Source organism: Myotis yumanensis, unplaced genomic scaffold (assembly GCF_028538775.1).
Source record: "Myotis yumanensis isolate MYYU_CA2020_CCGP unplaced genomic scaffold, mMyoYum1.0.hap1 SCAF_5, whole genome shotgun sequence".
Taxonomy (NCBI): domain Eukaryota; kingdom Metazoa; phylum Chordata; class Mammalia; order Chiroptera; family Vespertilionidae; genus Myotis; species Myotis yumanensis.
The window spans coordinates 63,349,830-63,365,808 of record NW_027223756.1 but is presented as its reverse complement, the minus strand read 5'-3'; the positions used below and the strand labels follow the sequence as shown (position 1 = coordinate 63,365,808).

The 15,979-nt window shown below is 40.4% G+C and overlaps 2 protein-coding genes across 5 annotated transcripts in view; one reads left to right on the top strand and one right to left on the bottom strand.

The window, feature by feature from the left end:
* The window catches only part of FNIP2 (folliculin interacting protein 2), a 130,100-nt gene extending 126,252 nt beyond the window's left edge, over positions 1-3,848 (top strand). For all 4 annotated transcript variants that reach the window (XM_070415396.1, XM_070415398.1, XM_070415397.1 and 1 more), the window contains one exon: positions 125-3,848. In XM_070415396.1, coding sequence (XP_070271497.1) covers positions 125-203 — 79 coding nt within the window. In that variant the 3' untranslated portion in view covers positions 204-3,848. The remainder of the gene's footprint in view (positions 1-124) is intronic.
* Positions 3,849-10,931: 7,083 nt separating this feature from the next.
* The window catches only part of SPMIP2 (sperm microtubule inner protein 2), a 69,005-nt gene continuing 63,957 nt past the window's right edge, over positions 10,932-15,979 (bottom strand). Inside the window, exon 4 of the mRNA XM_070417250.1 lies at positions 10,932-11,127. Within this exon, the coding sequence (XP_070273351.1) occupies positions 10,932-11,127 (196 nt within the window). The remainder of the gene's footprint in view (positions 11,128-15,979) is intronic.

Below are 15,979 nucleotides of genomic sequence, written 5' to 3'. Positions count from 1 at the left end.
ATCCCTCTTACTTTTTCTTTTGTTTTAAGCAATGAACTAGCAAGCTTGGTCCCTAGCAATAATACTTAACTGCAGAATCATGTTACTTTAAATTAATAATCTTTTCCTTTTATTCAATATTCAGGATTGAATCGAACGACCTGCCTCTGTTGACTGCTATCGCCAGTACTCATTCTCCGTATGTGGCTCAGATACTCTTATAAGCTTAAGCTCAGGACCATTCTCCCTTGGCAGAGAAAACACACATATTCTCATGTGAAGGAGAAGAGAATAAGCTCTCCATGACGTCCAAAGCATAAGAAGAGCAAACAGAAACAGTCATTCCACTGCTTTGTCTTGTTTTATCTTGTTGCTTTCAAGTGGATGCTTTATTGGAACTTAGGTTTACTTGACATAATGGCATGTGTGTTTCTCATGAACACTGTAGGTCTTTGTTACCCAGGAGTCAACAGAGAGAGTGACCTTTCTGGAAGGAGGAAGCATATGCACTACACTACACACTAAGCTGTTGGTACTGCTCGCCTTGTGTGTTTGGGCCAAACGACAAGGGACTTTGGAGCAGGAGGTAAACAATGTGCAGACCATTCCAGCGGGAAAATGCTTCAGAGCTGACCCATGAGCTCTCCACACTGGAGAAAGCATATTCCACTATTCTAAGAAGACATCAGGAAAGGATTTCAGATTCCAAGTCGGAGTTTGCTTTTTACAAAAGGTGAAGTAAAGAAAGCCACATGGGCCCTTGTCAGCTCTGGTGGCTGTGGGAGCGACAGTTTGACCTAAAACAGGGAAGAATATTGACTGTGGGGAAGAGAGTGCTATAGGGACCCGCTCTTTTCACATCTTCTTGGAGTTTACCTTGTCTCAGATACAGCCACAGGTAGGTTAGAGGTGGATTGTTGGTGCAATAAACCCAAGAATCAATGTAGCATCTTAATCCCATCAGGATGGAGTTTGTAGCAGCAAATTACACAGTCTGATACCGTGTGTTTAACCTTACACTTCAGAGCTTTCAGCAGCCTCTTTAAGAGAGGCCATTTACCAAAGTTATTTCTATAAGCTCAAGAGTATTCCTGTTGCTAAATTCTTCTAGCCAAAGCCACTTTCTTCCTGTAATAGCTAATACAAATGACTATTTATACTCTACAAGGCACAGCTGTCCTGGTGGGAAATGAAACCTGCAACAGTTCAGGATGACTAATGAAAGCAATTAGTTTGAACATTTATAAACAATTCATACATGGTCTACATTTTTACATTATCATCTCTGTGCCTTCTAATTCCTACATACTTTTCAAAACACTGTTCCAGAAATTAACTCCCCCATAGTATCAAACCTGCCAAAATGAGGAATTGTTTATTTGCTAGCATAGTTGACTTTAAAAAAATAAAAAACATGAAACATGTTTTTTTCTGTTACTATAAAATAAATTTTTCTTAGTTTACTGACCATGAACTATGACCCTGTCAGACGATGTACTGACATCCAAGATAAAGAAAATGACTTAAAAAATTGATCATTAAATGACAAGAGCTGATCTAGTAAAACAGAACATTGTTAGCTAATTATAACCAGGCTCCAGTTTCCTTTCACTCTTTTATAAATTAATTTCAGTCCTTCCCATGTATTCTTTGTATCTAAGAAAATGAAGTAACTTCCCGACTAGGGGTTAGAATGACTTCAGATTTTCTATTTGATAAAATCCTATCTTAAACACCAAGTTACATAAGTGTGTCTCTTCTTTTACAAATGCAAGTGAATTATTTGTTTGAAAGAGCACCTAATGGGAAAAAAATGGGTGTATTACTTCTTAGGAATAAGTCAGATTTGCTGCCTTCCGCTCCTTTTTTTTTATGATGTGAAATGTAGATGGGTGCATTAAAGCTCTTAAGACCTTTAATTTTTATTTTATGTCTTTCTTTCATAAAATTGAAATTTTTCATCCTTTTTAGATTTTTCTGTTTTCTTTTGCCTAACATCTGAGTTTGTATTTTAAATTCTCTAGTTCCATGACATCATTGCTTGTTGTGATGTTACACAGAGAGAATGAACCTTACCTGTGGCTCAGCTCACTCGTCATTTGCTTTTCATTACATGTAAATTAATGGTAATAGCTGGTGTTACATCATTTCCATCTGCACCAGTTTAAAGCATTCCCTCATCTCTTGTTCCCTGTTCCTTGTTTACACGTTTGGGCACTTTCCCTCATTCACCGCCTTCCAGGGTTTCATAGAAAATAACTAAATACAAAATCAATTCCATTCTTATGTGGCATGTTGAAAATTAGACCCATATAGGGGGAAATTGAGATTTAAAAGGCTGATTCTAAACTTCATACATAAAAGATTGAGCCCAGCCCCCTCAAAACCTGAGAAGATTTCATTTGCCTTTTAATCTACTTTTCCAAAACTCTTGGAAACGTCTGTTGGAAAACCACAGGTGGGTCACACGTGGGGATGGTTTCAGTGATGCTCAGGGTTCCGGTCAGAACCTAATCCTCACACCTATCGCCTGGAAAAACAGACGGAGAACGTTGCTGCTCTTTTAGAACCCTCCTTTACAATAGCATTCAAGTTTTGTTTGTCTTAAATTCAACCTCTTCCCAAAAGTAGAAAAGAAAAAGAATCTCATGGGCTTGTGTTGAGATACACCCACTCACACACCATACACCACCCAGTGGCTTCATTCTGTCTTAGCTGCAGAAGCAAAAAAGGGATTCCACCCTCTCCCATGCCCACCTCAAAAAACAAAATTTTTAAAAAAATTTTTTGGAAAAACTACCTCAGTTGACAGGATTCTACCTTTAGGGTTTCTTCAACTTTTAAGTCTTACCTGTTGAGTGTAGCTTTTGTAGAATCTTGCTTCTTTAAGCAAGCTAGTGAGGCATGACAGAGCAGAGTGTATACGTGTTCCTGTGATGGCCCTCTTTCTAGCATGTCGCAGTTTTATTTTTAATAGATTGATACGAATGTAAAGATAATTGTGTATGTTTAAACATGACAATGAAAATTTAAAATGTAGCTTCCATACTTGTGCATAACTCCAAAGTATTTTATTTTTATCAGTGTTAAATAGCTTTTTGTACAGGCTTCGATCCATTTTTCTGAAGTGTGCTGTTTTTTAATGAAAGTAACTATAATCTTTTCACATCCCATGGAACTGCCGTTTACACATCACAACTTTTTAAACTTACCATATTTTTAAAAATTAACTTTTTTGGAGGGAGGGAAATTCCTGCTTGCTAAATGATACTAAACTGTTGTTTGGGGCTCTTATCATTAGGTCCTGAGATTTTATAAAAATTTAGTCTGTAGCTTTTTAGGTTCTTCACTAGAGTTGGTTGTACATAAAAATAAAGAATATAAAGTGACCCCCCGCCCCCAAATTCTTTTAAATGTCTGGATTTTTCCGGTCTTATGTACTTTTGGAACTATTTTGTTCATGCATACTTTCACCATTAAATTGAGTCTTTAGCTTCTCTTGGTAAATGTGAACCATTTGTTTTGTACTGTGCTTTGTGGGAGGGGATATTTTGTTATAATACTTGCCTAAATCAAGCAGTCCCCTCTGAATGTTAATTTTTAAATGTCAAAATTTGGTGAACTATATATTTTGGAAGCAAGATTGCAATATGCTTACCTTTAAGTGGTGTTTAAACAAGGAGAAAATTCTGGGATTTGTTACCATTGAAGCGCCATGAAGACAAATTGATAGGACCTTATATTTTTGATCAGTTAAATAGCTATCAATGTCATTGTATGGAAATTTTTTTCTTAAAACTTGTCCATGTATTATTTTGATCCATTTTTTTGTGGCATTTGGTGCAATAAACCTTTTGAATTTATCTGAACATTTGTTTGTTATGTTGAATCTTAGGACTTAAGAATCTAGAGGTCTCATTTCCATGAACTCATGTGTGGAAACAAGTTCATTGTCAGTGGTTTTCAGCGGGGGTGTTGGAAATGTAGGGCCATTTTTGCTCAGCATAATGAAGGGTGTCGGGGGATGGGGGCTGAGGATGAAAGGAGAAATGTCTTATAATGTGTGGGACACCCCATGGACTGAAGAATTGAATTGTCCCATCTCTGGAGTGACTGAAATGTCATGCTGGGCATTCATGGGGGTAAAAAAAAAACCCAACCTGTTTATAGTGATCTAAGCTGAGAATTTAATTCTGCTTTACATAAAAGCACATTGTATTTTTCAGATGATTTTCATGTATGCTGAATTTTCCAGGAATGTCACTGATGTATAAATTGAGAAGATTTGACCTTGTAAGGTTCCGAATTTTAACAAGAATTGACATAATTTGGAAAACATAACCAAAAACTACAGTACTCCTGGAATTTGAGTCATCGATACAGCATATCTGTATCAGTCTTCATTTATAGCTGTTGCATTCATGGAGACTATATACAGATGTAAGCATCTACCCACTTCATTATATTTTCTATTCTAATCTAGTTCTCCAGTGTCTATATGTATTTTAAATACAGTGGGGCCTTGACTTACGAGTTTAATTTGTTCTCAGACCGAGCTCGTTAAGGAGCTCGTTGCTCGTTAACTCAAATTACTCTGTCAACTCAATGCAAAAAATTGGCCGAGAGACAGCTGGTATCTCAAAATCTCGTTAGTCAGGACACTCGTAAGTCAAGGCCCCACTGTATCTATATAATAAAAGCCTTAGCAACCGTTAGGGCAGAACTACCAGAATGACCGGTTGCTATGATGCGCAATGACCACCAGGGGCAGACGCTCAATGCAGAAGCTGCCCCCTGGTGGTCAGTGCGCTCCCACAGGGGGAGCACCGCTCAGCCAGAAGCTGGGCTCACGGCTGGCAAGCGCAGTGCCAGTGGCCGGAGCCTCTCGTGCCTCTGCTGCAGGTGGGTGGTAAGGAGCAAGGGGTCCTGGACTGTGAGAACCCGGGACTGCAAGAGGAATGTCTGACTGCTGGCTTAGACCTGATCCCCGGAGGAATTGGGCCTAAGCCGGCAGGTGGACATCTCTCAAGAGGTCCCGGACTGCAAGAGGGCACAGGCTGGGCTGAGGGATCCCTCCGCGCCTCCCCCCCACCCCCCAGTGCAAGAATTTTGTGCACCAGGCCTCTAATATTAATATAAATTACTTTTTAAGTAGTAAGTGTAGTGCATTGTATTGATTTGTTATAAATTATATGTATAAGAAGATTGCATTATTTATGAATTTTATTTTAGGAAAGTAAAAGACATAAAATATTTACTATGAAAGGGATGAGATCATTGCTACTCATGGTCTCAGGAAAAAATATGCTGTTAATAATTACTTTTGTAGCAACGTAATACCATACCAAATTATGTTGTTTTAAGACTATAGAGAGAAGTAACATTAGGTATTTCAAAATCCTTTTTGTATTACATAAAAATTTCAAATGTTTTTTTATATTCCCTCAAGCATCTTTAAAATCCATGCTGTTGATAAAGAACTGAAACACACACATCCACACCACATCACTGTTTGGTTCCCTGATGTCTTGTTTGTTCTGTCAGATCCTTTGTATGTGTTACTTCATTTAATCCCCACACCTGGATGCAATGGGAACTGTGACAGTTAATTTTATGTGTCAGCTTGGTGAAACCATAGTATCCAGATATTGTGGATGTTACTATAAAGGAATTTTTAGATGCGATTAACATTTAAAGGAGTATTCTTTGAGTAAAGCAGATTGCCCTTCCTAATGTAGGTGGGTCTCATCCAGTCAGTTGAAGGACTTAAGAGAAAAAAGACTGAGGTCCCCAACGCAAAGGGAATTCTACCTCTAGACTGTCTTTGAACTTGAACTGCAACATCATTCTTGCCTTGGCCTCCAGCCTGCTTGCCTACCCTGCAGATTTGGAATTTACCATTCTCCACAATCATGTGAGCCAATTCTTTAATTCTTTAAAATCAGTTAATCTATACATCTGACTTATTGATATATCTGATATATCAGTCCAATGATAATCCAAAAATGGAGTTGGATGGTCAGAATATCATCATACCAAGTTAGAGGAGCAAAGATCTTTAACGCAGTAAACAATACCAACCTCAGAGTTAGCCCTTAAGGCAGCGGTTCTCAACCTGTGGGTCGCGACCCTTTTGGGGGTCGAACGACCCTTTCACAGGGGTCGCCTAAGACCATCAGAAAACACATATATAATTACATATTGTTTTTTGTGATTAATCACTATGCTTTAATTATGCTCAATTTATAACAATGAAAATACATCCTGCATATCAGATATTTACGATTCATAACAGTAGCAAAATTACAGTTATGAAGTAGCAACGAAAATAATTTTATGGTTGGGGGTCACCACAACATGAACTGTATTAAAGGGTCACGGCATTAGGAAGGTTGAGAACCACTGCCTTAAGGGTTGCGATCAAGTCCTCTGAATATGTGCTGCAAAGGAGATGTTGGTGTATAAGAAAAGCGTAAGCTAGAAACAGCCCTCTGAGATGGCAAGGATGGGAGGGAACCCTTCATTCACAGCAGAAGGAAAAGCTGCCTTCCCATAAAGATACCCTTGCCATTGTGCACCTTATAGCTGTGCACCTCCCTCTGCTTTCCTGGGGATCTCAAAGGATCACTTACCATTCCTTTTACCCATTTTCAAGTTCTCAATCTGACGTTTTCTACTCAATGTGTAAAAAAAAAGTTTCACCCACATGAACCTTTTCTCCTGTGTACCTCTCCTCGCCCTTTTTATTGTAACTTTCTCCTTCCTTTGACAACTAAGCTTTTTCTTGAGAAGTTGGCTTGGCGCTCAGTCCTTGATCCCTATTTATTCTCTCCTTACGGCCACCTGGCTCCACCACGCCCTCCTCACTCTTCACAATGTCAGGTCGGGTCCCACTTCCTTCTTTCCCCTGGTAACGGAAGACTTTCCCCACACCCGGTCAGCACCGAGAGCTGTTGAATCTAACACTTCCTTTGTGTCTCAAATACATCACCTTTTCTCTTTGCCTTCTTTTAGTCCCTCCTTATTTCTTAGTTGAGGTACCAAAATGCCCTTTGAACTCATCTCCCTTTTATGTAAAACAGTTCTAATTAATATTCTTCCAGGCAATGTCTAAATAATCTTTCTAAAAGTTTCATCCTGTCACTTCTGTTTAAAAGTCAGCCCAGTAAAATCTAAGTTCCTAGCACCATGTATTCAAATGACATTACTGGTCCTTCTTCCCCAGCCTCACCACTAGACACCCCTCTTTGCACACTATTATCCAGCCATATTGAACCACACACTCTTCCTCCACGGTGAGGTTATCTGTAGGTTATCGTCACCTTGGCCCTGCCAACCTGTTCTTCCTAGTCTTCCTCTCCTTCACCCCTGGCTCCATCAGGTCCTTCCTGTTCCTAGCAGAGCATGCCATCGTTCAGTGTCAGATCCGCTAGCCCCGGCTACTCAAGGTGCCTGGGACGTGGACAGGCATGCAGTGTCCCAAACCTCATCCCAGACCCCCCAAAGCACAATCTGCACCCTAATGTGACCTCTAGGGGACTCACATGCACCTTGAAATTTGGGAATTGCTGCTTTCACACTCAATGTGAGTGCATGGGTGAGGGAAGAATGTGTCAGTCACTGAAATTGTATCCATGTATGGAATGAAGGGGGGCAATGAGAATATTTACAAGCTAAGAAATGAAATAGAAATGGGTGATGTTGTTGAAAATGTCTGCTGTATGCACATAAAGTTGCTAACACTTAAGTGGCTATTATTTATGTGGAGGAAAAACAATGTTAACCAAAACTTAAGAGGGGAAAAATAACAAATGGACTAGAAGACAGAACTTAGGAGACACTTCGTGATTTTAAAAAAGGAGAAATATAGTAGAAAAACAGTTTAGAAATTTGCCCCATTAACTTTCAAAAATACTTGTAGTGGCGTTTTGGATAAGTGTATACAAGAATGAGATATAATGTTAAATGTAAATTGCATTTTAGAAATATTTTAATTACATTCCAAACTTAAGTTTATAAAAAAAAAATCCCAATGCAAGAACCTGAATATATAAAATATCCCCACTTTCAACCATCCCTTTGATGAGAAAACATGTGATATTATGTGTAGCTTTATGCTTTTAAGATTTCCCCCCAAATCACTCAGTACCATTGACCAATTGTTCCCTTTTTTGAGGCTGCTTTCAACGTATGGTTCTGAGCCTTCTAGCATAAGAATGAAAAGTGTGCTGGCATCTCTGATAAGCATAGTAATGGTGGCCACTGATTGGTGGCTAGTGTGAGACGTTATGTTGAAGGCTTTACACACATTGTATTCATTATTTGCTTTTAAATTTATAAGAACAGTTGCTTCTAGTTATTTCGTTGAAGAGGATTTATACTAAAGGGGTGGGAGGCTTGGGTACTTATGGAAGTGTCAATCATAAGAACCTTGTGGGATCATGCAAAAATAATAGACTTGGGTAACAAGTTTCTAATGTATCTCTGGATATTTAGAAGAAAGCCTCTTTGATAAAATGAGGGATTATTTTGAATGATATAGTATTTTGTTTATCTCTGGAAGGGAAGAGAATGTGGCCAAGTGATCAATTACTCTCACCAACAATAAGTTAAACCGATATCAGGTGCCTCTTTGATGTGATGCACCGAGAATGGCAACATCACTTGTTTTGGGACTCCTGCCAAAAACACAAAACCTGAATCTACTCTCGAGAAAATATGAGATAAATCCAAGTGAAGAGGTATTCTACAGAACTGGTCTATATACTCTTGCAATGTGTCAGTGTTATAAAGTCCAAGACTAAGGAACTGTTCCAAATTCAAGGAGACTAAAGAGACGTGAGGAGCAAGTGTACTGCGTGATCTAGGTGGGATCTTGGATCAGAGAAAAATACAAAGGACATTATTGGGACAGTTCATAAAATTGGATTATGAACTATAGATCAGCGACTTTCACCCGGTGTGCCACAAGAATTTTTAAAACATGCAACACCTGACTACTCAGTCAGGGGCACTGACCTCTTTTCCCTTAGATTGTCAAATTAAAAAAATGACAACAACCAACACAACAATAGCCGTCCGGCGTGAATGAATCAAATTTATATCTATTTTTTGTCATATTGGCAAAAAATTATATTTTTTTTGCTGTGCCACAGAATTTTAGTTATATATGTGTGCCATGAGATTTTTTAAAAGGTTGAAAATCACTGGGTTAGATATTAATACTGTATCAATGGTAAATTTCCAGAATCTTATGTTTGCACTATGGTTATGTGAGAACATCCGTTTTCTTAGGAAATACATCCTGAGACATTTGGGGGTAAAGGAGTGTCATGTCTGCAACTTACTCTCAAATGTTTGGAAAAAAACAAATTGTGTGTGTGTGTGTGTGTGTGTGTGTACACACATATAGGAAGAAAGCATTAAAGCAAATTAACAGATTATTCTGGGTGAAGAATGTATCAGGAGTTCACTTTCTGTTGTTCTTGCAACTCTTCTGCAAGTTTGAAATCATTTCAAGATAAGATCTTTTCACAGATTTTTTTAATGTACAATATTTTTTTTACTTTCATAAAAAACAAAAAAAAACAAAAACCAGCCCTGGCTGGTGTTCTGAGTGGTTCCTGTCGTCCCCCTCACCAAAGGGTCATGGGTTCAATTCCCAGTCAAAGGCATGTAACTGGGTTGCAGGTTCGATCTCTGGCCCTAGTAAGGGCTCGTGCAGGAGACAACTAATCTATATGTCTCTCTCACATTGATGTTTCTTTCTCTCTCCCTCCTTCTGCCTCCTTCCAACCTTTTCACTCTCTAAGAACAAAAAAAGAAAACACCCAAAAATAGAAAAGAAAAACCAGTGGAAAAAATAGCCTCGGGTGAGGATTAACAAAAAAAGTAAATCCACTGAGGGTTGCACAATTGGATTTAGTGAATGATAGAAGGAGGCTTTTGGGATCGTTTAATCCATGATCTCTCTAATCCTGCACAAAATTAGCTCAGTAGTGGAAAGTAACTAATCCAAGCCTCCTCTACACTCACTGTAGTAAATCATCTCATTTGGACCCAGGCCCAAATTCAGACCACATACGAATGTTAGCAGCTGAACTGCTCCCTTTTTCAATACAAAGAGTCCCTGGGGTCAGGGCCTAGGAGGCCTTCTGCATCTCCCCCACGGAATGCTTCCGATAGATATAATTAATGGCTCATGAACCAGATTTCTGGCGACGGAGGGTAAGCAGGATTCTCGGGAGTTGGCAAGATTCTTCGGTGGAGCACGGAGACTCTCTCATGAGTCTCTGAATGTATCCCTGCGATTCTATTACCCTTTCTATCATGGAAATTTGTTATCGGACTCGAAACCCTGGGTGACTACAATGTGCATTTTGCTGTGGAAATAGTTGTTGATTTGGATATATTCTCTTACACCTTCTTCCCATGATTCTCATAATAACTACAAAATATTCAGGGCAGATACTAATATCCCCATTTTACTCATTTTAAAAACCCGTATAGGGAAATAATGCAACTTGTTCAAGATTCCGTACATAGTAATGGGAGGAAACCAGTAGATTTGAACCCGGTATATTCTCACTCTACTGGCCAGTCTGTAAGGCTTTTAAGAAGGTTTAAAGATTTACCTCTGTTACACAGAGTGCTTTCTCTGGTTTTGGAAATCAAGGGGATGGCCTGTCTCCAGATTAAACTATATGATCCGTAAGCAGTCGTAAGGACTGAACCCCACAACCTCTTGTATTCTTCAGCTACGAAGTGGGAAGAATACCTACCTACCCACAGTGCAGACGTTACTGTGGAAATCCAATATCAGTCACAAAATGTTCTGATAGGTTAAAAGCAGCTGGAAAACCTTAATTGCTGTATTACTGTTGAAAAGCATTCTCTAACTCATAGACTGAAAGAGCCTGCTGTCTTCTATGATGAGTCATAAAAGCAAATGCTCATACCTCCTCCTTTTTCAGTGGCATTGGCAGCTTTGGTGGTCTGGAGGCTGCAGGCAGTGTTTCCTTGGCCTGTCTAACGAGGGTGGCCCCCCTGGAATTCCTCTGGTCGGTGTTCTCATAATCACCCATATTCCAGGCGATCTGACCACGGCTGAATTTTCCTAGCACGTCCATAGTAGAAGGTTTGGGTTGCCTGAAATAGGAATGAATTGGTTGGTTATCAAGTTGGAAGGACCTAGAAACAAGGCCACCAGTTTTCAGGTAGTTGAGATTTGTCTGTTTTTCTTGTGATTCGAGGAGATTTCTAGCTACAGGCTTGGGAAAGCAAATGACCTGAGCCATCAGCCAGTGTCCTGAGAAGTTTTGGGACTCCGCCCACTTCACTCCACCGGCCATCCAGGGGCTGGAGATGGGAGCCACCTCCACAGATGGACATGTATCTAGGAACCTGTGGGTGCATTTGCCCTGTGTCATGACTGCCCTCACGTCCTGCAGGCCAGGCATGCAAGATGCTGAGAAGTAGAAGATGAGATGCTCAGGCCAAGACTTCATGAGACCCAAAAGTTCTGCAGGGCATGGTCTGTCCATGCTGAGAGCTCAGGGGAATTCAGGAAAATACCAGTTTCATGATTCCAGAGTCTGCCCTTGGACAATGTATTGGAAGAATCACCTATGCTTTATTCTCCTTCCCCAGTGAAATCCTTGTCTAGCTCCCAACAACCCTATATTAGAGTATTATCCAAGGACTGCCTTCTGTTATGAAGGGCCATCTGGGGGGTGGGGGGTGGACGACAAAAAGGATTGCAGGATAGGATTTGCCATCTCACTTGGAAGGCTGTTGTCACTCTAGAGAACCCCATCCCTCCAACCTGGGTACTCAGAGCCCCGTGGCCACTTCCCTTCCCAGAATCTGAGTTTCATGGGTGCCCAAGTCCTTCGGATCAAGATTTGTGGCAGGTCTGCATCACTCTCACCCATTCAAGAACATGCACACAACCATAGCCGGCATAGTACATGGCCGAGGAGGCAGCAATGTGGGACCAAGTACCACTTATCTTAGAACAAGCATGCCAAACTCAAAGGCTAACATGGGTCAAATAAATAAGGTTTAAGTTTATGTGGGCCGCAAAAAAAACAAAATAGGAATGAATTGGTTGGTTATCTCTGAAAGCAAAATATTTCCTCTTGCGCACACCAAACAAGTCAGTGCAAGACTAATGACGTGGCCATCGTCTGCTAAAATATTCTCTGCTAGTATTAGTGGAGAGAAATGGTGCGCCTGCGCGTAAGGCACATAAGGGAAATGAATGCAACACAATTATAGTAATTAGTCATTAGTGAACATTGTCATTCATTATTAATAATTCTGTATAACAGGATATTGTAAAAATTAAGTTACGAAATTTTTATTAAAACGTTTCTTACATACCGTTATATTGGTTGGGCCATGAAAATATTCGCTGTGGGCCACATGTGGCCTGCGGAGCCGTGAGTTTGACATGCTTGTCTTAGAGTATATGTACCAGTGGGAGACAGAAATAGACATCAGTAAGTCAAATGTTTGGGTAGTGCCATGAAGAAAAATAAATCCAGGTAAGGAACAGAAAATGCGGGCCCTGCTATTTTTGTGAGGGGAGGCAGGAGAGGGGGAGGTAACACTAAGCAGAGGGCTCAGTGCAGAGCGAGGCCATCCCTCCTCAAGGCGCACAGGGCAGACACTCCCTCCCCGCTGGCTGGAATCACAGAGCCCCTGCGGGGAGAGAGCTGACCATCACGCTCTCTGACCCCCCACGGAATGAAGTTCAAACTCTTCAGCTGAGCGCACAGGGGTGTTTGTTGTTGCTATTTGCTTTTTGACTATTTTCTCTCTTTTTTAAAAATGGTGTACCCACGGGGGCCTTTCTGGCCCGCCCTCCCGCCCTCCCTCCTCTCAGACACACACAGAGCTTCATTGTGCACTTAGCCCCGCTGTGAGCTGACAGAGCAACACTTTCAGACCTTCAGACTCTGCTTCAACCTTTCTTTCTGCTTGTAACCCTTCCCTCCTCCTTTCCTGGGCTGTAAGTCACCTTTTCTGTGAAGACTTTCCCTATCCCTGTCAGGCAGCAATTTCTCTCCTTCCACAGCACATGACATTTGAATCCTTTTGTAGAAACTCTTGGAATAGACTTAAATTCCCAGGGCAGCAGGCTCTTGCCTCCAAACCCAGCGCTCCTTAAAGGGCCCAGAACGTGTCTCCTTCATCATCAGTTCCAGTGCCCTGCCTGACACATAGTTGACACTCAACTAATCAGTGATGGAAAGCGTAATGAGGAAGGGAGGGAGATCAGAATGAAATTTCTTTTTTTATTCAAAAATAATTATTTTTCAATTACAGTTTACATTCAATATTATTTTGTATTAGTTTTGGGTGTATAGCACAGTGGTTAGACATCATATATTTGACTAGGTATTCTCCCCATTATGTCCAGTACCACCTGACATTACTTTCAAGGTGATCTACTTTTCCTCCCACCCCCCTCCACTCACCCGCAGCCGCCCTCCCACCAATGGCAGGTGTGCAGGAATGGATCCCTACAGTCTGGCTTATTATTTGCAAGTACAGATTAATAGCTGGGGATAATTTCAAGAAAGTTGAAAGGGCAAGATAGCTAATGGTTAGAATGTAGGGATGGGCATTATTTATAATTCATATTAGCTTGATAAATGGTTCAGAGGAAAACCATTTCATGCAAATGTGCTACATTTTCTTAAAAGTTATGTGTTATAGAAGCAATTATAATCTTTTTTTTTAAATTCAAACTACCCTGTGTCCCTGAATCTTGAATCACCAGGAGCCATGAAAGTTAAAAGTTAGTTGTAATTCAAAGATTTTAAGGGTCTTAAAGAAATGGTAGCCATGTTCACTATGGAGAATTACACACACTAGTTCTGATTTACAAAGGAGCCACAAAAGTCAAAAGAAGGAAACCAAGAAGCAGCAGGTTGGGGTCCAGCTGGAGCATGAATGCCTCGCCATGAGTAATAGTTCGCTCTTAGTAACAAAGGCACACCAGCCAGCACACACTCATGCGCACCCCCCAAAAAACAAACAAAGCAACCAAACATTCTTAGTGTAACGTTCTTACTATTAACTTTGAAGGGTCAGATCTTTTCCTTTTTGACATAATTTCAACTTATACAACGTGCAAGCACAATACAATAGCTTTTTTTTCCTGAACCACTTGAAGGTATGTCATTGACATGATGCCCATCATCCCCAAGTACTTGAGTATGTCATTCCTACAAACCAGGACATTCTTCACAACCTCAGTATAACCATCAAAATCAGAGGAACTCAGAACGTTCACTTGTTTGAATGACTATCTTCTAAGCCTCAGACACGGGTCACATTTTGCCGATTGTCCCAACAATGTCCGTTCTGCAAAAGGATCCAGTTGGAAACACCCGTTGCCTTCAGTTTTTTTCTCTCTTCAGTCTCCTTCAACCTGGAACCAAGTTCCCGTCCTCCTGCAACTGTCACACAGCCGTGAAGCTTCTGAAGAGCACAGACCAGTTATTTTGTAGATGTCCTGCAATGTGGATTGATTTTGTTTCTCCTTGATTAGCTTCAGATTAGACATCTCCGAGCAAGAAGAACACAGAATGGCCATGGCGTGACTGTCCCAGGTCTGGTGAGGTGCCTTCCCGTGGGTCACTTGATTAAAGTAGTGTCTGCCAGGCCCCTCCCTTGTGAAATCACTTTTCCCTTTTGTTATTAGTACTTCTTCAGAAAATACTTTGACATTATGTAAACTCTCATCCCATGTCAAACTTTCAACTTATTCATTCATTTATTTTTTTTAAACTTTAAAAAACACATTTTATTGATTTCAGAGAGTAAGGAAGAGATAGAAACATCAATGATGAGAGAGAATCATTGATTGGCTGCCTCTTGCATGCCCCCTACTAGGGATTGAGTCTGCAACCCGGGCATGTACCCTTGACCGGAAGTCAAACCATGACTTCTTGGTTCATAGATCAATGCTCAACCACTGAGCCATGCTGGCTGGGCCATTTATTTCTCTACATCAATAGGATCTCATAGTTTCCTATTTTATGCAGTGGATTATAACCCATTTATAATGTTCATTTTCATGTTTAAATTGTCCTAGATTTGGCTGGTGGGAGATCTTCCAATCTGGCTTCTATGTCCTTTCAACATGTCCCTGTCATTCTCTGAGCATTTCCTTAAATTTTTAGCACAAAGAAAAAAGGTTCCGGGTTCATCTTTCCCTGCCCTAGCCCTGGAATCATCCATTTCTCAAAGGAACCCTAGTTCCTTTTAGTGGAAAATGGTATTTAGAATTCAAGATCTGAGTACGAGGGTTGCCATTGTCATGCAGCCATCTCAGGCAGCGTTGCACAGGGTTCATCAGAGGGTTCATTCTCCTTCTCCCCCTTGTCATATTTGTAACTCTTTTCTACAGTAGGAAACTTGGCTCTCCTTCTCTGCATTTACTTATTTAACCAGTCTTTTTGTCTATAATCAATCTCCCATTTCCACTCCCCACCCCCATTACCTCTCATATTGCTTCATTTATATTTCTTTGGGGAAGAACATTCTATTCTTTTTGTTTCTTTACCATTGGTATTCCCCAGAAATCCCAATGATTCTCATCTCTTGATTCACCCATCTCCAAACCAGGCAGGAGATAGTATTTATACCCCAGGATCTAACCAACACCAACATACTGATGTTTAAAATCTTTACTTTTAGCTCCACAACCTACACATAAATTCCCAGCTTTTTACTGAACCTAGTACCAGTATATCTCATAGCTCATAATAACATCTAACATTTATTCAGATACATGAGCTTCCAGACACTATGCTAGTTGCTTAATATGCATTACCTCTAATCTTCTATATATATATAAAAAGCTAAGTGACTGACCGACTGTCCAACCGACTGACCAATCAAACAGCCAATACATATGACACGCACTGGCAATTTAAAAATGTTGACTCACACATGCGCAATACATATAAGGCTCTCGCTGGCG